Source organism: Acyrthosiphon pisum, chromosome A3 (genome assembly GCF_005508785.2).
Source record: "Acyrthosiphon pisum isolate AL4f chromosome A3, pea_aphid_22Mar2018_4r6ur, whole genome shotgun sequence".
Classification (NCBI taxonomy): domain Eukaryota; kingdom Metazoa; phylum Arthropoda; class Insecta; order Hemiptera; family Aphididae; genus Acyrthosiphon; species Acyrthosiphon pisum.
Window position 1 is genome coordinate 5,265,170 of NC_042496.1, and position 26,584 is coordinate 5,291,753.

Here is a 26,584-nt window from a genome sequence, read left to right on the forward strand (position 1 = left end):
CCAAGCCCCCCCCCCCACCAATTTGCGCCTATGATTACGACACAGTTGCAGTTGCTAATATGTCTTATTGTACCCCGGTTTCCCATATAGATAAATCATTACTTATTACCTACTTAATACTTTAACTTTTAATCACAGTTTATGTCAACTGTAAACAATCAACAGCTTTTTTAACTTGATGACACTTAAGAAGTTATCAGCACCTTATTGGTTTTCTCTCTCAGAGTTCTGACCCACGCGCAACATAACAAATTTCCTGTTAGTAGAAGCAACCATTTATTAACTTTTATAAGTTTCTACTTTCTTAAAACACATTTCTCAATTTAACTTTGTTAACAATTGTATCAAGTCACTATAATATTATGTATAGGTGGGTTATGTACTTATGTAGGAAACTAGTCTCAAGTAGGCGGGTAACACTAAAGGTCGAGGCCGGATTAAGAACCTATATTGGGCCCAAGGGCTGAAATTTCATATGGGCCCTTTTGACAAAACATGCTTTACAAAGCCGCTTGCAGGGACATACATTCTTCTATTTTACAAATTCACAATTGCATTATAATATTATAAAATTAATAGGTATAATATGTAATTTATGTCTATAAAACTACTAATTTTAGTATAATAAAACTTAATACTTCATATTTTATTAATTTAAGTTCAAATTTTCATAATAACTTTTAAATTTATTAATAGCAATTTAATTAATATTAATTTACAACAAATATCAAACAAAAGTTAATATATAAAACAAAAACAAAATAAAATATTAAATAACAGTAATCACAGTGCTTTTGTAGGTATTTACTATTTAGTTGTTTTTGTCGATAAAAAAAATGGTTCCGCTCCGGCTAGAACCTCCCTAAATCCAGCCTTGCTACTTATCTATGGTAGGTATTATAGGTAAATAGGAAATATAAAAAATAATTTCCATTACACTATACTTAACCTAACTTTTTTATAGTTTATAAAATTTAATAGGTAATAAATAATAGTTAGAATTTAGCATGTAATAACTAATTAGATAGGTAATGGCTTTATGTGATATTAAACTATCCTTTTCACAAATCACAATAATTATTAAATAAATAAGTACCAAATTACAAAGCAATAACTTATAATAATACTAAAACATCTTAAAATTAATCAAATAACAATTATGCATAAACATTAATTTATTATTCACTATAAAATTACACATATACCAACTATTGCACATATTAAATATTAATATAAAATTCTCTATTACAGTAATAATACATTGTTCAATATTTTTTATTTAGTCTTTGATTTCACGTAGGAAATATTATACAAAACAAATACTGAACATAATAATTAAAAAAATGTTTGTAAAAAGTTAAAAATAATATGCTATCTATGGGTAATTTCTATTGATACTACAAACAAGAGTTTATTAAAATATTTCCATTAATTATATTTGTGCTGAAAATAATAATTTTTATACTCATTGATTTTTCTAAAAAATGAAGTGCCGCTTGTTCAGCGTATGTTATACCTCCAATTACCATAACATATACAGTTTTTATACCAGTCTTAAAGTCATTAACTTGGAATGAATAGTTAGATAATAATTTAACAATTTCTTCCTCGGGCATTTCTTCTTTACACATAATCTCTATTAGTTTACCAATAGCGGGGACATATGATCCACCAAATGCTGCACTCATGCAATGCTCGCTATCATCTACAAGCCTTAATTTCTGCATCATGTTTTGCATCATTTGCTTGGTTTTATTAATGGATATGATTTTATTTAAATTACTGTTTAAAACCGAGCTATTATCATGTTTTACTATTAAATTAATTTTCTCTAAAACATGGAATGTCTCAAAATACTTGAATCCATATTGGTGTAAAAATTTTGTTTTAATATTATTTAATTCTGTTGAAGCAAATCCATCTTGGGATTGTGAAAATAAACATATGAGCTGTAGTATATTGTTGGCACTACCTTTCCCAAAGGCCAATAAATCTTCTATACAGTTTAAGTTTTCTTTGCGATTTCTGTTTTCTAACATATTTTTTTCTAGTGTAATATAATCAATAAATTTATCACCTATTACTTTTGATACAACTTCAGACGCATCTATATGGAACGTAAGGTTTTTCTTTGACATTAAGACACTCTGTAACTCTTGAGTAACATACTGTTTCATTTCATCTAGCTGCAGTTTTTTGCTCTTTTCTAGTTTATCCTGCAACTCCTTGGATTTTGATTTCCAGTAATTTAAAACATCACCAAACTGCTTGTATTTGACATATTCGTATGTTTCATCGGGGTTACATAAGTTTTTTATAGATGTAGTTCCGTCGATTTTTTTTATCTCAACTATACCGTTTTGTATACCGACTACTTGATCTAAAAGACTGGCATATGTACAAGGAGTTAACAGAACACTTGCATAATCAAAATCCCTATCTAAAATACAAAAACATGCTCCGCTATTAATGCTAGGCTTTCCTCTATCTATAAAACATCTATTCAATAATTTATGTACAGCGGTAGATGACTTTCCATTTACACATACAGTCTTAGGAAACCCCAAAACCATAAAAGCTGTCCACAAGGCTTTGGCAACAGGCAATAACAACGACTGGTTTTCTTCGACAAACACATTTTTGTAGAAATCTATCATCTCCAATGAAAGTAATGAATCTCCTAAATGAATGAAATCCCACTGGAATTCAAATATTTGAATGTACCCATAGACACCTTCCTCTTCAAATTGTTTTTCAATAGTAATCAATGACCTGGGAACAAGAATGATTTTAATAATATCTTCAGCTATGCTTGTCCTACTTAGACACGAGTTAATGAGATCGCAAATAATTTTTGTCGCTGGTAGATTAGACGACACCAAAAAGACACACAGACGATCGGTAATTGGGTTGATCGATTCTTGCAGTTTATATACCTTTTCCACCCCATAAAGCCTTTAACAAAAATACATTTTAGTATCTTAATATATAATTTCAACAAGATCATACCTTAAGCTTTTCATATCGATGAACATTTCAAGGGGCTTAAAAAGTCTATGTTCTACAACTAAGTCTTTAGGTCCGGGCATTTCTTTTAGTATATTGATTAAATTTGTGTGGGATATTTGAGGAAAAGCATTTAACATCTTTTTGTCAAACATGATTAATATTTTCTAAACATATAATTTAAAAACAAAAATAATTAAAATAATTAAAATATTTATATAGGTAGAGGTACCTATTTCATAATTAATATTAATATTTTTAAAATTTAAAATATTAATTTAATACTAATTCTGAACCTGCAGGTTAAGGTGCAAACAACAGTAGCTAATAATTATATAACAATAGGTACCAGTTATAATTTAAAGGTAATAAATAATAATCAAAAATCAAAGTGGACATTGTACATTTATACGTACGTAGACCAGACCTATCCGGCTTGATAATCCCTTGATAATAATAATAATAATAATAATATTGGTGATGAATGATAATAAAATAATAATAAGTATTAACCTTAAAATATTATTGATAATTTCTAAGTGATAAAAAAGTTCATTTTTATTTTTTAAAAGCGCAAGCAAACATCAATATTATACCTAATATTACAATAATATACTGTATTAAGTCAACTATAGTAAACTATTAAATGTAAACCAGACGCACTCATTTGTTTTGTATTATACTATTAAAATTGAATAACTATAATCATAAAAACGTAATTTAATTAGATTTTTACATAGTTAATTCAATCAATTATTAGTACAAAATGTTGTTTGTTTCACGTTGCACAAGATTGTGTCAAAACATAATACCAAAACACAAGAATTGTGCATTAACCAGAGTACCTAGTCGAAATGGATATATTGTATTGTAAGTAAACCAATGAGACAAAATATAAATTAATGCTAAACATTATTTAAAGGTTTATAATAAGATTTAAAAATTCCTTACAAAAAAGACCAAAAATAACAATTATTATTTTTTATTAAATCAAATATCACTAGCCACTTGGTACCTATAATATAAATTGTGATTTTATTATTGTACTTTTCCTACTCAATTAGTGTTAATATTGGATGAATACGATATATAATTAAATTTCACTGTTTTAGATTGCCAGAAATCAGTAAAGATTTAACAGAAAGTCTTTTACAAGTAAATGCTGACCATCCAAGTTTTACAGGCTTAGATATCAAAAAATGTGAGAACACAATTAGTAATCAGTTTATTGATTTTGAATGCGGCATACGCGATATTGAAGATTACCTTAACTCAGGTAATATTATTTTGGGTAACGATTATTAGAAAACATACGCCTTAATTTATGAACTGATTATATTTTTAGTTGAAGATGGAAAATATGACTTATTTAAAGATGTATTAGAACCAATTGAGAATCTTAGTCATAAATTTGATCAAATATGGGCTGTATTAAAAACATTATATTTAGCTGACAGTTCAGTAATGCCGGCTCGAATATATTATCCAATACACAATAAAGCATGTATGTCTCATACAACAAAATACAACAGCAAACCTATTTATGAAGCATGTAAAGTGAGTATTATTTTATTAAATTGAATTATTTTCTTGTGTAAATAAATATCAAATAATGTACAACTTTGTATTAGAAAGCTGATTTGTCTAAATTGACTGAAGAACAAGTAGCAGTTGTAAATAAATTTATTAAAGAAGGAAAACTCAATGGACTTGAACTTAGTGAAAAACTTGATTATTCATTTAAAGCAAATAAACAAAAATGCAGTGCCAAGCAAAAGTATTTTAAAATTCGTTTAGAAGTAAGACTTACTCATTTATAATGTTTGGTACTGATTCGGTTATTGCAATTAAACAATTATATTCACCTGCAGACTGCAATTTTTATAATATTTTGTATACTTTTTCATTTTTTATCTTAATTGGATTAAACATGATCATTGTGGTCTAAAAAAATGTACCTACTTTTATGTAAGTAAGCATAATGCTTGTTTAGCATTCGGGTTTAATCATTGATCATTCCACAAAATAATGTGCTCATTCAAACCATAATATTGTGAATATCGTAAGAGAAAACTAGTTGCAAGTGAATATATATTTTTTTTTGGTACCATTAAAAACCTGTAATGACTTCCAAATTGTGTATCTAAATGAATATTGAACATTTAGATGGCGTGGAGTCAATTTCAACAAATAATTGATAATCCACAACTAGTCAAAGATTTTCCAGAAGACCTTTTGACATTAATGGCTCTAAATAAGTAAAATTTATATTATATAATCTTGTAATTAAAAAAAAATTACTATTTGTGTTCATTTTACAGAAATAATCCTAAGAAACGTCCATGGAAAGTTGCTTTGACATGGGGTACTGCAGATAGATTTATTGAGTATTGTCCTGACAGAGATTTACGTTGGAATGTTTGGCAAGCTTATGAAAAGGCTGGATCACCTGCTGATGAAAAAAGAGAACTTAATAATGGTTTAGAAGTTGAAGAAATCAGAAAATTAAGGTAAATTAAATAATAATTGTGAATTTATAAAAAACTGTTGAAGTGAAAACTTACATAGTTATGTAATACGTATTGTCATCTCAATTCGCAATTGTTACCACCATATTGACTATTTTTCAGGAGAAATGAAAAACTTTTTATTAATATGTTTTACCTAATTTGTAATTATTGTAACTTCATATTAGTATATTATGGAAAAATTTAATTATGAACGTTTAATCAATATTTAACATTTTAGATTCTGAGTGGAGCAAGGAAGCTAGTGGTTTTACAATGGTGTTAATTAATTAATTAATTTTTTTTTTTATCCTGTGTACAAAATTTATACCAGAAGGAGTGCTTCGATTTCAACATACTTTACAGTACTTTAGAGAGGCCATCTTTTGATTTTCTCAGTAGTTATTTAATGCCATGGGAAAAACCACTGACAAATTACGAAAAACCGTTAAAAACAACATTTTAATTTCTAACGCTTTGTTTATCACCAAACGAATAAAAATAAAAATAAAATGTTTAGTTATTTTGTTGTAATTTATAATATCTATTCAACTTACAAGTTCAATAATATTGAATTTAAAATATGCAAATGTTTCTTACGCGGTCCAAATGATCCCATGTTTAAGATGCTCATAACTTGATTTGAAATTAAAATATTAAATAAAACCTATCCAGATGCACTGTATAATACTCTTACTTCTAAAATTTGATTATAGATCAATTCACTCTAACAGAGTTAAATTAGTTATTCAGAACACACAATTTACTATGTTAACATATTTGTTTAACGTAATAAACGCTTGCAGGTTAGCATAGCATCCTCTTAACATTAATCTATATCAATATCTATCTATCTATGTATATATTAAATGAATAAATGTTAAATGTGATTTTTACTAATCAGTAAACTCAAAAACTATCAAATGAATTAGAACTGAGCTTTTTTATTTTAAAGAGTAATTATGTAACAGGATTTATGGACCCCACTGTCTACAGAATATTGAGAGATAAAATAGGAATTCACCAGTTGTACTATTCATAAAGTAAAAAAAAAATTTGTATGGTTTGGCAGACTTCGTTGCTGTCAGATCTTTTGTTAAATAAAATAATATTTAATTTATTATTTTTTATTCAAATGTACAAAAAAATGCATTTTCCTTATGTTTTTAGCTTATAGACTCTAATCGACCCATTTTGACAAAAGTTTCAGTGATTGTTCTTATATGTATCAGGAATGTTTAGAGAGTAGTTTAAACCACATTGAAAATATACCAAGTGCTATATCCAATATACCACAGCACTCACAGGCTGCTAATATATTAGTTCATAAAGCGAGGTACGCCGATGCCGATTTGCTCGTGAACTGAGGTACACTAAAACTAAAATTTACAATTATAGCGTCTTATTTTATGTTTGTTCATTTTTTCCTTGGTGAAATAGAGTTGTACACTTTTGCAGCTAGTAAAATATAAAAATTATAAAATGAAAAATGTGGTTTTAACTATTATCATTATTTAATGTTCACAATTCACATATAACAAAGTTAAGACAATTTCCATGTTTCGTTAAAAAGTTGGAGTAGGGTTATTTTGTTGGAATTTTAACACTTGATTTCTTTGAAAGGTCTAATTAAATCTTAATTAAATTTGTGACATTAGGATGGCTCAGTGCAATATAGTAAAAACCTCAAAATCAAGTTTTTGGCGTTGTAACTTGTGGCAATTGCTTAATTCATCTCTAACTTATTAATTACTTATCTAAAGGTAGAAAATTTCTACTGAATAATTAAAAAAAAAAATAATTCAATACTAGTCTATATATTTATTTAAATGATTGATTAGTATTATTATTATTTAATTAATTAATATGTGTTAAATATTACAAATTATAGACTCGAAGCTGCTGAAAAATTGGGGTTTAAAAATTATGGCGAATTATCATTGATTACAAAAATGGCACCTTCAATTTCAGTAATAGAAAATACATTATTGACAATATTGGATAAAGGTAAATTACAATATACTTAGTATTTTTTGTTTAATTCTGTATTATTTTTAATTATTTTGATTAATTGTACAACTATTAATATATTTGGGTCTTTTACATTAGATATATCATATTTATTATGTATCTAAACTATTATGCAATAAATAATTATTTACAGCAAGACCCTTACAAGACAAAGAAATAGAATCATTACAAAATTTTTCGAATAAAAAAGGTAACGAATATCCTATTCAAATGTGGGATGTTAGTTACTGGGCAAGATTACAAAAGAAAGAACTCTTTGGGTTAGTTATGTTTCCAATTGAATTCTTCACATTTTCGTATTTTATCCATTTATATAATATAAAAATTTTATTTTTTTAGTTACGATGAAGTTCAGTGGTCTGAGTACTTCCCATTAGACAGAGTTTTAGATGGTCTCTTTGAACTATGCAGACGACTCTATGGAATACGCATTTTAGAAATGCCGAATAGAGCTGACGTCTGGCATCCTGATGTCAAATATTATGAAATAATACACGAAAATGACCCTTCTATTGTGGCTGGATTTTATTTAGACCTCTGTTCTCGGTATGTACTATAAATTATAAATTGGAAGTGAATTTGTAAAGAGAAATTAATTTTCAGGCCACAAAAAATGAAAGCTGTTGGTGAACCTGGTTGGTTAGTAACTCACAGGACTGCATCATCAATACCAAAAAAAGTATTACCTTTAACGGCCCTAATAATGAACTTCCCGTCAATGCAGAATAAAAACCCAAGTTTATTGAGTTTTGACCAAGTGAAAATCTTATTTGGAAAAGTAAAAGTCTTGTTTGTTGATATAATATAACTGATAATATTCATAATATTCATAATATTTTGTAAAATAAATTTTAGTTTGGGCATTTACTGCAAAATGTTCTTTGTCAAGTGCATTATGCTGAAGTATCTGGTTTGAGTAATGTCGAATGGGATGCTGTTGGAATAACCAGTAATTTTATGATTCATTGGTAATTAATATTAGATGAAATATCTATACTGTTACTTATATTTATTTAAAATATTAATTATTTCTTCAGGTTGTATGATAAAGATACATTTGACAGTATTAATAGCCACTACAAGACAGGTAAAAGATTACCAAATGATCAACTGACTGAGATGAAACAACACATGGCTGGGTTCAATACTTGTGATGAACTCTACAAATCTATGATTGACATTAAAATGCATACTATGTAAGAATATAACATTTTAATATAGTTATGTGTATTTAGAAAATGTTGAAAAGTGAAAAATACTAATGAAGTGGCAAAGCGTCATAAGAAAATATGAAACAATGTCTACCTACTTAGAATACGGACAAATAATTTGGTTTTATTTAATGTAAAAAATATATTTTTTCATAAATTTGTATGTAATAATTAGGGCTCAGATTTCAATGCATTTGCATTTTCTTTCTGAAATGCTTAACATGATGCTTGCCAAAGCCAATATATAAATGTGTTATAATTACACCCTACGTTATATTTTACGTTAACATTTTTTGGTGGCATGTTTCGAGTTTTTTTTATTTAAATGCATTATTGAACGTTTATTGGTATTATTTTATTTTTGAGGTTACTTTTTATCTTATTTTTAGTAATATTAAGAAAAAAAATCTATAATATTATTACATAAATACACATATTGTAGTATTGTACTGAAACAACATAAGGTAAACTGGTTATTAAAAAAAAAACGATTCACAAATTTATCTTGATATCTGGTAAATTTATTTGATAATTTTTTTTATATTTATAGGGCATTTAAATCCAGCTCTAGTCATATGTATATATTTGTCAAAAAATTAATTTTTATATAGTGTTCTTAGATTAGATGAGTTGCACGCAAGCTAACAGTGGCTGGTGTGGCGGTTCTACCCAGTAGATATCCCAAAACAGTATTAATATAAATATGAAATAATGTTGAATTTGTCTCATTCTGCCTGGCATAGGGAGGAATTGGAAAACTGGTGCGAGTTATTGTTACATTATGAGGCATGTCTCACTGTTCATATTTTTGTTTAATTTTACTTTTTAGTTGTCCTCATTAATTCAGTTATTTATGTTATGTCATTGATTGCTGTAAACTTATTACCGTGGTTGGTTTTTAATTTACGGTTTGTTTATTTCTGGTATGATATTGTCTAACTATCAATAATATTGTCTTGATGTCTGATTTATTTTTTTTCAATTTCTCCTCTTGATCAAAAGACACTAGTAAATTTGAATTATTATATTATTAAAGTATTAAGTTTAAGTATTACGGCTTAAAAAAAAAAACTTCTAGACATAACTTTTGTAAAACTCTTTTGTTAGGCTTACAATTAAAAAAAAATAATAGTATAAAAATAAAACCTTTCTTAATGTAATTTTATAACTTTTATTTATCCTGAAGTAAGAGGGAAAACAACACCTTTCTGTAATTCTTTCAAAAAATGTGTTATACTATCACATCACTCCTGAATATATTATTATACTGCATTTGATGTATAGGCTGTTTGATTTATAATTATCTTTTATTGTTTTCTGTTATATTTATATATACTAATATATTTATCTTTTAGTAAAACAAATTGGAATGACCTGGTGAAAGAAATGTGGAGTAATTACTACGGATTTCCATTAAGTAAATGGAACAGTTTCCCATGCAGGTTTGCTGAAGTTATGTCTAATGAACAAGGAGCAGCAAGTTACTACTCTGGATTGTGGTCTAGAATAATAGCAGCTGATGTATTTCAATCATTTAAAGCTCCAGATGAAACTACTAAAAATTTAGGAAATAAGTAATACTTGAATTTTATTACAATCAATATTTCATATTTTACATTTTTGGTATTTAATCATTTTAGTTTTCGAGATACCTTTTTTGCATTTGGTGGCAGCTGTCCATCTGGAGAAATATTCAGACGTTTCAAAGGACGAGACCCTAATCCTGAAGCATTTATTAGTGATCTTGGACTCGATAAAGATGATAGTAATTAAATTATAGTTTAGTTATGTGTTATTATTTAAACACATCCAAAATTATGGATATTGATTATGTTATAATGTTGTAATATTTTCAATATAATATACATTACAAAGTATAATATTAAAATATTTTCTTTGATTTAAAAAACTGTTAGAAATAATAAATAATTGAATAATCTTATAAAACATATATCCCATTATTTAGATACCCTTGTTTTGTTATGTTATGGTTGACAGAGCACAGGCATAGTTACACATTGTTATTGATTAAACATTAATAACTAAAGGGTTGATAATAAAAATAAAGTTGACTGTTTTTATTTTTATATTATTAAACATTATTAAATGTTTAGTCATGTCTTATAGAACATATAATGAATTGTGGGCACAAGCTCAATTAACACTGGACGAGGCTACAAAAAATGACTCAAACCTACTTACATCTAAAACTAGTAAAGATAAAGTTGTTGTGTTCAAAGAGTTATCGACAGTCATGGTCAGTTATATATTAGCCATTAATAAACTGGATGAATGTTATGATCAAGTTATTCAACCTCAGAAACGAATACTTATTAGAAACATTCTGGAATTAACTTTGGGACGTTATTTAGAATTAAAAAACGACATGGTCAATTTAAACTATAATGAATTTACGTTCTTGGATTCAGCAACTGCACAGCTAGGGTTATTACCACAAGATGTAGAATTGACAATACCATCACATTATCGCAATGAGCGGCTTAAAACAATTGAATGGCAAAGTAATTTTATTGATGAAGTATTAAAGAAAACGGGTTTTTACGAAGAAGAGAAAATTGAAGTTGATATGCCTATCCGACAAGCGATATTATTGATACAAAAGCACGAGAGGGCGCGGCAGGGACGAATGAGAGCTCAATTTATGAAGGAAGTTAGAGCAATGAATAAACCTGATGCTGGAGACGTGGAACTTAGTGATAATGCGAGAAAAGCTGCAATGAAAATACAGAGAGTATGGCGAGGTTTTATAACGAGGAGAAAAATTAGAAGTAGAGTTGTTGAAGAAATGTTGCTGATTGGCATGTTACCCCCAAACTCAATTGATACCGAGGAACAACAAAAAGCTGAAGATGTTAAGAGTGCCAGAAAGATTGTTCAAACTAAACGACAGAAAGAATACGAACTAGCACTAATACAGGAAAAAGAAAAAGTATAAATCTTATTTATTTATTTAATTATGGTTTAATAATTTAATGTCTAAACATTGAAATTTAAAAGATTAGTGACCATGTGAAGGAGAAAATGAAAGAAGATATCAGAGATGAAGTTCGAGCATGGTACATGGGAGTGAAATCACAAACTGGTAAATTTCCCGATTTACCATCTGAAGAAAGTGGTGGATCTGCTGTAATTTATACTAGATACAAAACTGCCAGTTCTCATAGTAAATCAACTAGCCAGTCATCATCTAAAGGAACCAAGAGTTTGTTGATTTTTTTAGTCTTAAATCATAGAAGTTTAATGTGCGTATGTAATGTTATATAAGTGATAACTTTCATTAGGTCATAAAAGCAAATCAATTGCGGGAAAAGAGTCAAAGGAAGAAGTTAAAAAAAAAGCTGACGAAGAAGAAACTGGTTTCAAAATGGGACCTTCAAATTTTCTCCAAGAACTCATGTTGGCTAGTTCAGAGTATGAAGAAGTATGGAAAGGAATGGACGAGTCAAAAAACTCGAGCCAAATGCATATTAAAAGCATTGTTAAGGCTCAAAAAGCAGCTGAAGTAGAACGGGAATTACGAAAGGTAAATTGGCAAACATCTTGATAAAAAAAAAAATCATCTGACTGGATTGAATAAAATGTTTTTTTTCACAATTAGATAGTTGATGTAAATTTGAGAGCTGAACTTGAGATTTTACAAAATGCACTTGATAAAGATAATGCTATTCGAATCAAAAGGTCGAAGAAACAGAAAAAAGTAAAAAGAAGTAGCAAAAAAGCAAAGAAAAAACGTGACAAGGATTTAACTCCTGATAGAACAGTAAATATTAACAAAAATTGCTTTTTTTTTTCTAATTTAAATAAAAAACAATTTATCAATATCTATGCAAGTATGCAACTATAAATTATAATGTAAATAAATATGAGAGTAACCTAACCGAATAGTGGCTTTCTTAAAACCACGAATTAAGATATATATATCTTAATTCGTGCTTAAAACTAAAAATCTACTTTAATTATAGACATACGCGTAATCTGGGGAAATTCTCGGAGGGGGGCAGTCTGTGGTAAAACTCAAAATCTATTGGTGATTGAAATAAATTGATAAGATGTAGCGGGGACGCTGCGTATATATTTATATGTTATTTACATATTCCCCGTTACAGATCCACCCCCCGCCGGTCTGATAATTGATAAGCTTTCAATTTCTTGCAATGTTTTGACTGTTTCGAGAATTATCGATATCTATCTACGGGTATTTTATAAAGTGGTAATAAGTAATAACTAATAGGTACCTGGTACATAGACGCAATTTCAACTTTTGATTTGGGGGATTGAATATATTAAAGGCAAGCAGACCATTACAATATAGCATATTAAAATTGTATGTCCTACATTTTTTTTTTTTTTTTTGGGGGGGGGGCTTAGCACCAGGAACCTCTAATTCAAAATAATTTGCACATGTTCGTGATTTTTACATGTATTTTGTCAACATCTGAACTTTAAATGCTTATAAAAAAAATTGTGAACATGGATTTTTAATATTTTTTAAATATCATTGTAACAATTTATTAGGAGCCTTGTATTAAATTTCCAAGCGTTATTACCCAACAAATACAATTTTATAGAAATCTATAGAAAAAATAAATATAAAAATTGGAAACTGAAAATGTCCGTCGAAAACGAGTCAAAATATTTTATAGATTCACTTTCCCATCGAACAAGATACTGAAGTTAAAATCGAACCATTATTTCGACTATTTATCGTGTAGGTACAGACACAAAAAATAAAAAATAACACACATCATTGTAAAATTAATACATTAATCGCCCTGCTCAGAATCTAAAATAATGTCTAAATCACATGGAAAACATAAGATATAGGTGCTATATAAAGTTAACTGTAAACAAATATATGAATATAAATGTCTCATTGACCTTTGTTCACATAATAATAATTTATTTAGATAGATATCTATTTACATTAGTTGAAGTCTATTAAAGAATTAGTTCTTAGATATTTTTTATCAGGAATTGAATCGGTCCTAAATAATATCCATACATTACATGATTACATTTTTTTTTTCGGTTGGGGGGGGGAGCGAAAACATTTTTTTGCTTCATGGTGGTATGCTGGTATTGACCCGATGCACGTTTCAGTTGGAATCGCTATTCGAAGAGCTGGTGATGAACGGAATCGTGCATAAGTATCCGGCAACCAGGTTGGGCTCGTTTAAGGGGGACGCGTCGTACGCTGGTTGTGACGTAATGCGTTGGGACAACGACCCAAGCCCGACTCTCGGCGACGTCCGGCACGCAGTCAGGGACAGCTGCGTGTTGCCGATGCTCAGCGACCAGATACACCAGGCCGGGCCCCCAGTGCGCTCCGTGCTTATCGCCGGAGCGCACGGATCCGGTAAGCACGCGCTGGTCAACGCAGTGTGCACCGAGCTGGGGCACGCTGTTCGATCTGACTTCGGCCAACATCGTGGGCAAATATCCCGGAAAATCGGGACTCACCATGTTGCTCCATCTCATCAACAAAGTGGCCAGGTCGCGTTATATAAAATTAATGAGTACCTAAGGTCTACACCAGGACCGGGTTATTATTACCATTTCCCAGGGCTGTAACTTTAATATGTTTCCGTCATGTCGCCTCACGTCATATAATAGATATATATAGCCATACAGGTCCACATTGAGGGGGGTGCAATTGGTGCAATTGTACGGAGCCGCCAATTTATGGGGGTCCGGATTGAAATAGTAAAAATAAATTATTTTAAAGCTCATCACATAAATTAGTTTATTCACTAAAGAATTATAATTCAATGTACGATTTAATATAACTAAATTGTCGAATGATTATAATTTAATTTCGGTTTTAATTTATGAAAAATAAAAATGTTAAATTTATTAACCAAGTTTTGAAATTCGCTCTAATAAAATATGAAAAAAACTGATTAAAAAATAACAATCTATTTTAGGTATGTTATTTAATTTATATAAAAAAATAGTTTATTCTAGCAAAGGGTTTCTTTCTATAGCGTGGCCGTTCAAAAGTGAAAGTTGTACGTAAATATAATTAATTAAACAAAAAAATAAAATAAAATAGGAGGTATATACTTAAACTCAAAATGTGTAGAGGCATAATATTATGCAAAACTAGAGATTACATTTTTTTTGGAGGGGGGGGCAGACGGGATACCAAATACAACATTCTGAGAATCATTATTATTTATCTATTATAGGAGGGCTATGAAAATATTTTACAGGGTTAAGCTCCCCTTAGTTGTTTGTACGAAGCGCAGTGGCGTATTTAGGAATTTCAGGATAGGGGCAACACATATTTGCCGCCCCCTCAACAGTAAATGTATTTACTAATATACTGTATATAATATATATAATAAATATATACTAATTTAAAATTGTAATGTTACATTCAACAAGGAAGGTATAATTAGACATTTAAACAACATTATTGTACCAGTTAAGAGTGAAAAAATATTATAAATAAAATAGTAAATCTTTCAAAATATCTACATGTGTGACGACAAACGAATAATTTGTTAAATAAAAATAAAAATTTGCCGCCCCTCTAAATCTCTAAAAATTTGCCGCTCTGGGCAATGGGACCCATAGCCCCTACCTAAATACGCCCCTGACGAAGCGGTGCAATTCTAAAGCTAACTTAACCCTGTAGATACACAATAACTAGGTAACAATAGTCTTGTTATTATCATCATAAGCGTGCGGGAGTCGGGAAAGCTAGTTGTACTCTTTTATTTAAAGAGTTATTTTAATAATTCGTATGTTTCCAACATCATAATATGCATGATTTATATTAGGTGTTAACTGTTAATACGCGTAAAATAAAAGTAAAACAATTCGATTTGGATAAAAATTCAGTGGCGCCCAAGATATAATTTTCAGGTGTAGCAAGAAATAATTTTACCCATCCACCATTCCACCCAGCCCCTCACAAACTCAAAATTATATTATTTTATACATTTTATCATATTTCGATTGATAATATTAGTAAATATTGAGGTATGAACCAATATAATCTGTGATTAATGAACATATGAACATATTTCAAATTAACTATTTTATATTATTATACCCACCCTACACCTAGTAATAGGGTTGTGCGCCACTGGATAAAATATATATACACCAATTACCAGTTATAAATAAATTATGATAATATAACGTTAATATAATATGCATTCATATATACTATCTACTACTATAAAATATAATCATAAAATCAAGTTTGTATTTAGGTTATAGCCTATAAAGTCTTTATGACTATATAAGTATTTATATTTTATGCATACCTAATATATGTCATAATGTCGTATATTAATGATGAACCCAAAAATAACAATAGGTACCTTCGATATAGATATCTAATTAAAAATTACCTAATATCTTATAATGGCTAATAATATTAAAAATAATACAATGTTTTAAATTTTTAGTGCAGAAGTACATGCGCTTACTTCACAGATTTCATCTATAGACTATATTATATAAAATATTCAGACACCCGGTACCAATCTCATTTTGGTCACAAAAATATATTCTACGGGAATAATAATATCCTGTTCTCTAGAATAAACTAAATTTGATAGGTTTTTTTTAATCTATTAGAGAGTCATATTCCACAGGCCGCAATGAACTCTGTTTTACAATATATTCATCTAAAACTTTATAATATATCTTTAAAAATAAGACAACCTTAAGCTTTTTACAAATTAATTTTTACCGTTATTTTAAATAAATAAAATACCGGAGTTCAATGTGGCCTGTAAGATGTTTCCTTCTTTCGGATAAAAAAATAGTTATGAAAATTCTATTAGGCCTGAGAATTTTCTCTGTGAGTCGGGTTTTTTGATATAATACACCGTATCAACTCCCCCTAAATATATCGGAAAGTAGAGAAGTGGAAAAGAATTAGAATTAAGATGGCAAATAAAATATAAAATTGTATATAATTGTGGAAATCGGGGGCACCAAACCCTTAATGTATATCGACATATCGTATATGGTATATGATATTAAATGTACAATATACGTACCTATATTATTACAGGTTGCTTCAACCGTCAGTGATATTTATCGAAGACGCGGAGAAGACGTTTATGAAAAAAGTGCCGAAAACCGATAAGACAGACCCGAAAAGGCTGAAAAAAGACTTGCCTAAGCTTGTCAAGGCTATCGCTCCAACGGACAGGGTTTAGTATAATATATATTATAAACCTACCGGCTACCGGCTAGGTGGTAGTAGATATACCAACTATAATACCAATAACCTATATAAATTATTTACATATACGATAAACCGCTTATAAGACATACAGTAGGGTGATTTTGGTATAGCTTTTATTTCTTGAATATTTTATCAAACAGTTATAGTGTATTAGTGTAAAAGCGATGGACAAACTGCGTATTATAGACAGTTTGGTTTGAAATCGAGCTTCTTAAGATAAATTAAACCCTGTTTGGATGTATTGTGTGTGTAAAATGTGTATTAAGTATTTGTTCTAAACATTTATAAATTTGTACAATAACTACAACAGTCCAAAGCTGTGCGCTAACTAGTTAGAAATTTAAAGTTAAGAGTAAGTATAGCAGTGGCACAATTACGGGGGAAGAGGATTTGGGTGTTGTATCCCCCCATGTATTTTTTTTAACTGGTGAACCATATTTATGTACTTATTATTTATTTGTACTGATATAGTATAAGTTATAGAAACAACAAATAAAAACCCAAGTCCCCTATGCCGTAGCTATAACTAAGATAATATTACTTCGTAGTTCGTAATAAACAATAATCTGAATAATCACTATAGGCAATTGAATATAGCACAAAATTATTGAAATAATGCAGTTTAATTCGATTTTTTGGAATTATTTTCAGAAACCTAAAGGTAATTGGTATATATTTCAACGAGTTAAGCACAATTGATTTAAAAAGATTTAATTCCAACTTATAGGGTTATAACTTATATAAAGTTCGGGATTTTGCGTCTATTATTATAGGTACGCATACGCAGATTATTCCACTAGTTTACATAGAAAATTTTTAGCTCCCAAATGATTTTAGTTGAAAAAATTTACTTGCTCAGCTTTGAACTACACTGTCGACGTACTCGTGTTTCAGATATTGTTGCTTGGAACTTCCTGCTGTCCCTGGGACTGCGATCAAAAATCTTTGACCGGCACGTACGGGAAAATAATTGTCATACCTCGCCCAGACTATGCCAGTTTGTATCACTTATGGAATGATCTTTTATTCCAGTACAGTGGACTTAGCCGGAAATTCGATGTTAGCTCTTTGGCAAAATTATCTGACGGCTACAGTATCGGAACCATCATCAAAGTACTCCAAGAGGTATTATATAATTTTTTTTAAATCATTTAAAAGTTTAGAATAATATGTAGACAGGTAGTGTTTAGTGTTTACATGATCTATTTATATGTATGAAAGACAAAAAAATGTTTGCGACTAACTGACGACTGTAGTATCCTTTATATGCATTCCAAAATCGTTCTTCGATTGTGATGAAATTTGGTACAGAGATAGGTAGATTAGACCTTGCAAGTTCCTCATGTGGAAGAAGATAGGACATAGGCTACATTTTGTCGCGAAAAAAGGTAAACAAGAGGTCCAATCCCCGGGTACCTATGTTCTCAAACAGGGATTTTGAGATTATTATTATTATTATTTTTGTTTATAAATGGTTGCTATCGGTTTTAATAATAATAATTATTAGTAATACAGTAATGTGAATATGCGATAAGCCATAAGCCCGTGTTTTTTAGTACCTACAGAATGTATCGAGTTCGAACCACGGTTTCGGTGGACCAATATTTTTGCATATTATCTTGATACTTTAGAGTTAAATTATACGCTTACGTAAGCAGTAAGCAACACGCGGGATCCGCGATCTACCGCAGGTAGTTGCCTACCTGATAATATACTGCTCGCATAAATGCATAATCATAAAAACCTAGCAATACCAACCGATTGCCGTGTCAGCTAGTTTACATATAGTACAAGTGTACACGGTGTTCATATATAATGGTACATAGGTAGTAGGTAGGTACCATGTCAATAACCTTTAAAAAGTAATGTATATATATATATATATATATATGACTATAATATATTTATAGAGATTTTTAATTTGTACATGCATTCCTATGTAGGTGATGACTTGCAAAAGAGTGTTACAGCTAACAATCCGCCCTCTGATGCACGTAGAAATCCTGAACGCACTTGCTCGCCACGACCCCATTTACAAAGAAGAAGACGAAGCGTTCAACCAGTGGTATTCGAGAACGCCCCTCGGTCGGAGGAAGCAAAAGGCACTGGACGCCGAAATGGAAAGACGAATGATTGAAAACGATAAACATTCTGGCGCTAAATGAGTAGGAGGTATACCTATCTCCAAAAAATTAACTACTCTTTTTCACATTTTTCATAAAACTGATGAAATATATCTAAAACAATTTTTGATATTATGTAATTAATGTTTATATGGATTGTTTTTTATTGCTCTAATTTTAGGTTGATTTTTTTTACTGTTTTACATCAATAAGTTTAAACCATATAGAGTTACTAAAAAAAACTATTTCAGGTAATAATCATAGTTTTGGAACTTGGAGGTGTAAATTATAAGTTGCATAATTAAAATTTAAATCGGTTATTTCTGAAAAAAAAATGATTAATTGATAATTTGTGGTCAACATTACTTGAACTTACCAAAACAATAATAATGTTATATTATCGAAGTTTTTTTAAACAGAAAAAAGGTGGAAAAGTTTGCTGTACTGCAGTTGTCGAGCATGTCATTGACAGTCTTGTTAAGCATTCGAATACTTTCATTTGTGTTTTTTATTCATTAAAAAAATACTTTTTTTCCGATCCAGAAAAATAATTTTAAATTTGACACGACATATTATAAATCATGAACATTAATTTTATTCTTTGAACGAAACATAATATTGTTATTTTTATAAACACCAATGTGTTGTATCCCGTATAGGCTGTATCAAATGTGATCAACTTATGATTAGGATGTATTTTTAGTTATTAATAATAAATGTTAATTACCAACCATTCAAAAACTGACAAAAACTAGTTGTGAAAAAAAGTATTCTAATAGTATTCGAATACATATTCAGAATACCTTAATTCTCATTTATTCGAATATGTATTCCGAATACAAAATAAAAGTATTCCTTACAAGACTGGACTCATTGTAATGTATGTGTTATATTTGAATTGTATACGAAAAACGATTCTGAGCAAAGACGTTGTGTTATACTTGCAGAAATAATCAAATATAATTGGTTAAAAAAAATTTATAAAAATCTAAAATATATCATGGCTATAAATAGCGTGACTCTACGTGACTCTACTTATTCCTTTAAAATTTTGATGAATTTTGTCAAAATCTATGGTCAAAATTTGAATTTTTAAAATGCATATAAAAAGTAACCGCGGTATAATATCAAACAAGTTACGTTCGTGGTTAGGTTAATAAGTAATAACTACGGTTGTAGTTACACATCTTGTATATTTCAACCATGGTTATTACCACTGAAGTCTATTGATAATTGATATCATTTGAAACAGTAAAATATGATATTATAAATTTATGATATAATTTGTTGGTCCGTCACTCCGTCTTTATGCATTATTTATTTATTATAACTCTTCGAGTTGTGCAGTTGTATGTTTTAATTTTTTTAGACAATTAGGTACAAGAAGCCAAGATTATCACTGAATAATAAAGTAAACTTAGTTAACAGTCTTCTGTATTATATTATTAAATGTGAATGACTGAGCAAGTAAGTGATATCAACATTAATATGTAATATCTATGTCATACTGTCATAGTGGGCATGATATAACAATTGTTATATCATGATAGTGGGTAGAACTCGATTTATTTTGTTATAATGTCAAATTATGTTTCAGGTAAATTTTTAATGTTATGGATAGTTTCCCTCCAGCCAACTGTCGTTTGCAAATACTAATTGACGACCAGTGGCGTCAAGAAAACTTGTCATTTGACGAAATAGTGGTTCCCATTAAAGAACTACCCGATCCTGAGGCAGACGCCACCGATGCTCATTTGACACTTACCCAACAGGACACAAAGTGGACAGACTTGGCTCTTACAAACATACTTAGTGATAATCCATTGCCTCCACCACCCCGAGTTTGACACATTTATCATGGAGTTTCCAGATTTTGGTAAACAATGCGCCAACAAGGACTGTAAACAATTGGATTTTTTGCCAGTTAAATGCGATAAATGTCATGCCCTGTTTTGTAAAGACCATTCAACATTTGATAGTCATCTATGTGTTCCAATTGAATGTACTAATGATTTGGGGCCAAAGCTGGTAAGAAATTCCTACTGCATGACATTAATTTTATAATAATTGATTATGATTAAACTTTAAAATTCTAATCACAATAGGTAACTATTTGAATAATTTTTATCTTGTTAAATTATAATAATACATTTAAAGTAACTTAAACAATTTGAGGGATTCCATTTAATTGATTCATAATAATTCAGGAAACGACTTGGTTCAAATGCACATTTGATAGTTGTATATCAAAAAATCCCTGTGAAATGCTATGCCCAAAATGTGATAAACATTACTGTCTGGCGCATAGACATCATGGTTGTCTAGATGAACTCCCTGGAAAAGAGGCTAGGAAAGTTTTAAGAGAAGCGGCTAAAAAATCAAAAGAACTATTTACAATAGCTAAAGAAGAAGCTGATAAGAAAGTAGGTAAATAAATCTTTTTCTTAAAACAATACTAATCACATTTTTTTTTTAGATTGAAGCGAGTTTAAGGCAAGCTGAATTACAACCAGAAAAGAGACGTATGGCCCAACAAATTCGTTTAATGAAACTTAAAGGGAAAGCATTGGGTGATAATAAAATACCAGTCATTGACCGAGTTTATTTTACTATTCATCCACCCATTAAAGATAATAAAGTTACTTCAGCTGTGCCTTTATTCACCAGTAAAACTTGGACAGTTGGCAGAAGTATAGATTTATTTGCGGTTCGTTTAAAAATTGAAAATCGAAATGATAAAACTAATACTCCTAAACTGCGTTTATTCAAACTAGAAGATGGTGAACACTTATCAGATCAAATGGACCGTGTAATTGGTCGCATGGTTACTGATGGCTTAATATTTAATGGAGATTCATTAATTCTTCATTATGTTGATGCTACAAGAAATCCTGTCGAAATAGAACCAGACAAATTAATGGAATATAAACTATCAAGTGTTTAAATACTAAATATAAATAAAGAAAAAATAACTATGTTATTGTATTCAGTATATTAATATAAAATTTGTATATTTCAATAGTACACAATTAACTTTTTGTTCAACTAAATTTTTCCAATGTTTTTGTAACCTATAATTTGAATGACTGTATTTATATTATAGAAAATCATTGTGTTATTAATATAGGATATTTTCAAAACAATTGGATGCGTTAGTTCTTGTTTTGATTCTTTTGTTTCACATAATATAGCAAACTTCGTCTTAACACAGTATGGGTTAAATTGCTGAATTAATCGTTTTTGAATAGATGAAAATATCACAAGTTTATCTCAGAAGTCGAGGGTATAACGTCACGATTTTTAATTAAAATTGAAAACTTTATTAAACATTTTACAACTAAGTTAGTAATTTCATCATTATGACTTGTGGTTATAAAATAATTTGTTCACTTTATTGTATCACAGATTTTATTTAAATGTATATAAATAAATTTATGATCATTACAGGTGAATTGAAATGATAGAAAATCTTAAAATTGAAGCAGAATAATACATTCAATCAGTAAATTAAAAATATATAATATATACGTATGCATATATTTGTATATATATATTTTTTTTTTCCGTAAGTAAGTATTCAAACTCCTAAATGGCTGTACAGATTTTGGTGAAATTTTGTATGTGCTTGTGAATGATTTAGTTTTACAATTGTACCTGGTAGGCCCAACCCGGGGAGGTGCTCAAACAGGGATTTTGATATTTACGAAGGAAAACATTGTTTATAAATGGTTGCTATTGATTATAGGAGAAATAATTAGTAGAAATTAGTATTTATTTATTAATGGTTGTCATTGGTTATTCGGGCATATCAGGTACAAGCATACACCAAATCAAATTTTCACACATTGCCTACTGAGGTGGCTAAGTTGCACTTAGTACAGCGAGTTACACATAAAAGGAGTTAAATAATTACAGTTTTTTTAAGTTGTCATTTTTTTCCCGGCAACAATGTGCGCGGGATCAGCTAGTAAAAATTTATAATCAATATTCACTTTTGTTTATTTAAAGTTTTTTTTGAGAAATATTATTGTCATCAAGTACAGTAAATAATTTTGTATGTATATAAATTTACTATTCGTACTTTACCATACTACTCTTTAAGAAAAGATTATCTGAATTAATTATATACATGGTAATAGTGGAATATACCTAAGTACTTATTATACACTGTGTGCCTGTGAACATGACAGTTGGATATTCAGGAAATTATACAGACAAACTGTATAATTAACTTGATAAAATATTTATATGTTCACTATTGTAGAATGTAGTAATGTTGAAATCTTAGGAAAGGTTAGGTTAGGTCTAAAAAACAAAAATTAGTCTTACAATATTTTCTTCTATAATTTTTCTATGATTAACAGGCAAAATGTCAAAGATGATTCAGAATAAATAATCAATTTAAATAATTTTTAGTATTTACCTTCCTATCCACACACAAATGTCTGTAAACCAAAGCAGAATGTACTAATTTGTTGTTTTACTAGTAATGTTGATCTGCACGTCATATACACTTATGCTACACATATTTGAAAATAGTTCCTTATGACATTGATATTTGTATCATTTAAAAAGGCATGCATAATAAACATTTCTGTAAATAAATACATTATAATTCATCCAAATTAACAAACAGAAAAATGGTAACATAATTCAGCCTTTAAATTTTGGTGTTATCATCGTCATTATTCAGGTAAAACAAGTAGAATGATTGGCCTTTATGAACTCCCCTGGGTATATTGACCACTAGAACTTTTTCATTTTCATTTACTTTCACTCTGACAGCTTTACCCTTTATCGCTTCCATTTCAGTTAGTTCGATCCTTATAGTATGGTTATCCAACAAATTTCTGATAAATTCTGCAAATGGATTGTTAGGCGACGACGACGATATCAGTACATTATAATTCAAATTTTTTAACCCCCATGTCCATAGATATTGAAATAGTTGAAACACGATCCATTTTAATGTACGGTTTTTGATAAAACTCAATAACATTATATCAATTTGAGTTTTTACAATATTCTTGGGCACTGAAATGACATTTATGAAAACATTAAATGGTTTGAGTTTATCAAAATCCCCTGCAGCACGGTTGGTCCTTTGATGGCTGTACTCAGTTCTTGACCAGTTTTTATTGTTGTATGTATATTCATGATATTTTGTGTTATGACGGCCATAAGAAGAATTATATGTCCAATCGTTAGATGTACTACTATAGTTATTATTTGAAGAACCTGCAAAAAATAAAATAATTCTTGGTCAATATTTTAGATATTTAGAGAATAATGTTAATTATGTACAATCTACATAAACAAACAAGAGATAAATAAATGAATAGTAAATTTAAATTATTTGTTCATTGTTTTTTTTTGAATAATTTATACATAGTATGTACTTACATACTTTTAATTGTTCAAAACTAAATTTTATAAAAATTATATTGGGGGACAGAGTGGCCGAGTGGACTATGGCGTCGGATCCGACGCAAACCGTCGCCAGTTCGAACCTCGACCACACGCAGCCCCTCTCTAGGCAGACAACTGTCTAGAGAGTGAGGCCGCAATCCCCCGACTGGGCATGACAGAAACCTACGGGTGCCTAACTTGAAATTCTGCCGAACCAAGAAACACATGTGTTGAACCAACCGATCCCCCTCTACAAAACAACTAACAGCTAATGGCCATAGTTGCCGAGCTTAAGCTCAATAACAAAAAAAAAAAATTATGTTATAAAGCACAAAGATCAAGAACTAAATTAAATTGAAATTTGTCAGATAATTATAATGAAAAGTTAATTATGCACAAATATATAATAAGTTTTTTTAGTAAGTACCCATATTTTTATTGTAATTCATCCGACTAGATTCATTGCTCAATACATCATATGCTTCTTTAATGTCTCTAAACTGTTCAGTAAGTATTCCTTGGTTTTTATCGGGGTGGTGTTTCATTGCCAGTTTGTAATATGCGTCTTTGATTTGCTTTGGGTTGGCATCTCTTGGAACACCCAATACGTCGTAATAATTTCTTGAAGCTCCTAATGAGGTAGTAATATTGATACAACGTCTGGGAGCGAAATATATTGTTGGCCTTTTCCTTGATACAATGGTTATGTGCGTCCACCGACATTTCAGCCAGTATCCATGGCCCCGCAGCGTCGCAACATTGACAGTAGCAGAGCTCATCAGGTTTCCGGAAAACATATTTTGGAACACGCATCGTGCAGCCGACAAACCTGTAGTATAAACCTGCGTTAAAACGTGATTTTAGAAAACATTCTCTTGATAGTCTCATGTGTTACAGACTAATGGATTGACCGCCTCATCAACACCACCGAACTGGGGTGGTATATAAGAGAGCGACAAAATATGACAAACGTTAACATAATATTATATTTTATATTTACGTACACGGTACACTTACACATAGTCAATTGAATATCACGAGCGGCCCAAGTCCGCTACGTACGAAAATGTCACCGTAATAGGTCCGATTAGAAACATTTACAAACAGTTAATAGAACCAATAGAACCCAAGAGTCACGGCGAATCACGACGGTTGTCCCATATTCATGAGTACTTTTCGAATACTTTAGCAACAAGTAACAACATTTCACAATAATACAATATCATATATTGTCCCTCAGAAAAAATATATTAAAAGATTTGTCCGCTGTCGAGTGTCGGTTTTGAGTTTTGATCACGAATTAAGATACCATTCTAGGTTTTGATACTGCAGTGTTATCATTTTTCAAGTAGATACCACCCAAGGTGTATTGATAAGGTGTCGTCACTTGTTTGAAAACTTGATTGAAAATTTTACCACAGACGGTCGTCACCACCGGGAGCGCTGTATGTCCTAAAGAGGCCGAAAAACGAACGCTTTTGTACACCAAAGCCATAGAAAATTGAAAATATATTATGATTTAAGGAATAAAATTAAAAATTTTTCATTGTATAATTACTTTTTTGATCTAAATTATTTGTATGCATGTATTTAAATAATTTCTTTTTATCAAATACAGTCATTAATATTATTAAATATTGTCATTTTTAAATTTTCTACCTATTCCAAAAAAATATATGAAAAATGTAAGAGTTACATAATGGTAATTCACTAAATTATCATACATAATTATTTCAGAGTGTTATAATTAACAAATAATAATTCATAATTACATGGACATGAAAAGGGAGGGCCAGAGGGGGCTTAGACCACTCTGAGCCATCTTAAGGCCTCTCTAAGATAATATGTATATAATTTTAACACTACATATTTTAATATATAGCCAAACTTTATTATAATATAATATTATACCTATAATTTATGAGATAAAAAATGTGCTATAAACAATTATTAAATATACTCAGACTCAAGGAATCTACTGGAAAAATTTTAGTAATTTAGTATTTATAATATTACCTATGAGCTATCCAAAATTCAAATGCTTATATTTGTAATACCTTTTGT

General features: G+C 29.6%; 5 protein-coding genes across 8 annotated transcripts; 3 read left to right on the forward strand and 2 right to left on the reverse strand.

The window, feature by feature from the left end:
• Nucleotides 1–1,104: 1,104 nt before the first annotated feature.
• On the reverse strand, nucleotides 1,105–3,419 carry LOC100164414 (vacuolar protein sorting-associated protein 33B). Of its 2 annotated transcripts, XM_001945777.5 has the most exons (3): nucleotides 3,303–3,409; nucleotides 3,010–3,173; nucleotides 1,105–2,955 (listed from the first exon to the last, which is right to left on the reverse strand). In XM_001945777.5, exons 2-3 carry the CDS (start codon nucleotides 3,159–3,161, stop codon nucleotides 1,398–1,400), a joined length of 1,710 nt encoding a protein of 569 aa, XP_001945812.1. In that variant the 5' UTR covers nucleotides 3,162–3,173; nucleotides 3,303–3,409; the 3' UTR covers nucleotides 1,105–1,397. The 2 variants fall into 2 exon arrangements, with proteins under 2 accessions (XP_001945812.1, XP_029347160.1); XM_029491300.1 differs by having other exon boundaries at nucleotides 3,010–3,419.
• A 113-nt stretch (nucleotides 3,420–3,532) lies between these two features.
• On the forward strand, nucleotides 3,533–10,832 carry LOC100166424 (oligopeptidase A). The gene is made up of 14 exons (XM_001945724.3): nucleotides 3,533–3,876; nucleotides 4,119–4,282; nucleotides 4,352–4,563; nucleotides 4,638–4,805; nucleotides 5,173–5,264; nucleotides 5,328–5,516; nucleotides 7,405–7,520; nucleotides 7,678–7,804; nucleotides 7,884–8,090; nucleotides 8,148–8,322; nucleotides 8,400–8,512; nucleotides 8,582–8,740; nucleotides 10,111–10,329; nucleotides 10,396–10,832. Exons 1-14 carry the CDS (start codon nucleotides 3,773–3,775, stop codon nucleotides 10,526–10,528), a joined length of 2,178 nt encoding a protein of 725 aa, XP_001945759.1. The 5' UTR covers nucleotides 3,533–3,772; the 3' UTR covers nucleotides 10,529–10,832.
• LOC100168502 (dynein regulatory complex protein 11) lies at nucleotides 10,828–19,241 on the forward strand. The gene is given in 9 exon segments (XM_008183057.3): nucleotides 10,828–11,705; nucleotides 11,774–11,978; nucleotides 12,058–12,299; nucleotides 12,375–12,536; nucleotides 13,877–14,172; nucleotides 14,174–14,269; nucleotides 16,812–16,953; nucleotides 17,883–18,113; nucleotides 18,932–19,241. Coding segments are annotated over 9 exon segments (2,430 nt in total). The 5' UTR covers nucleotides 10,828–10,871; the 3' UTR covers nucleotides 19,154–19,241.
• Nucleotides 19,242–20,382: 1,141 nt separating this feature from the next.
• On the forward strand, nucleotides 20,383–22,254 carry LOC100161648 (AN1-type zinc finger protein 1). Its single transcript, XM_001945552.3, has 4 exons — nucleotides 20,383–20,578; nucleotides 20,709–21,139; nucleotides 21,319–21,534; nucleotides 21,588–22,254. Exons 2-4 carry the CDS (start codon nucleotides 20,969–20,971, stop codon nucleotides 22,053–22,055), a joined length of 855 nt encoding a protein of 284 aa, XP_001945587.2. The 5' UTR covers nucleotides 20,383–20,578; nucleotides 20,709–20,968; the 3' UTR covers nucleotides 22,056–22,254.
• A 1,176-nt stretch (nucleotides 22,255–23,430) lies between these two features.
• LOC100163713 lies at nucleotides 23,431–25,840 on the reverse strand. 3 transcript variants are annotated; one of them, XM_001945493.5, is made up of 3 exons: nucleotides 25,538–25,840; nucleotides 24,948–25,349; nucleotides 23,431–24,349 (listed from the first exon to the last, which is right to left on the reverse strand). In XM_001945493.5, the coding sequence occupies exons 1-3, from the start codon at nucleotides 25,539–25,541 to the stop codon at nucleotides 23,772–23,774; spliced, it is 984 nt and encodes a 327-aa protein (XP_001945528.2). In that variant the 5' UTR covers nucleotides 25,542–25,840; the 3' UTR covers nucleotides 23,431–23,771. The 3 variants fall into 3 exon arrangements, with proteins under 3 accessions (XP_001945528.2, XP_008180920.1, XP_008180923.1); XM_008182698.3 differs by having other exon boundaries at nucleotides 24,948–25,362; XM_008182701.3 differs by having other exon boundaries at nucleotides 24,948–25,362; nucleotides 25,525–25,840.
• Nucleotides 25,841–26,584: the final 744 nt, after the last annotated feature.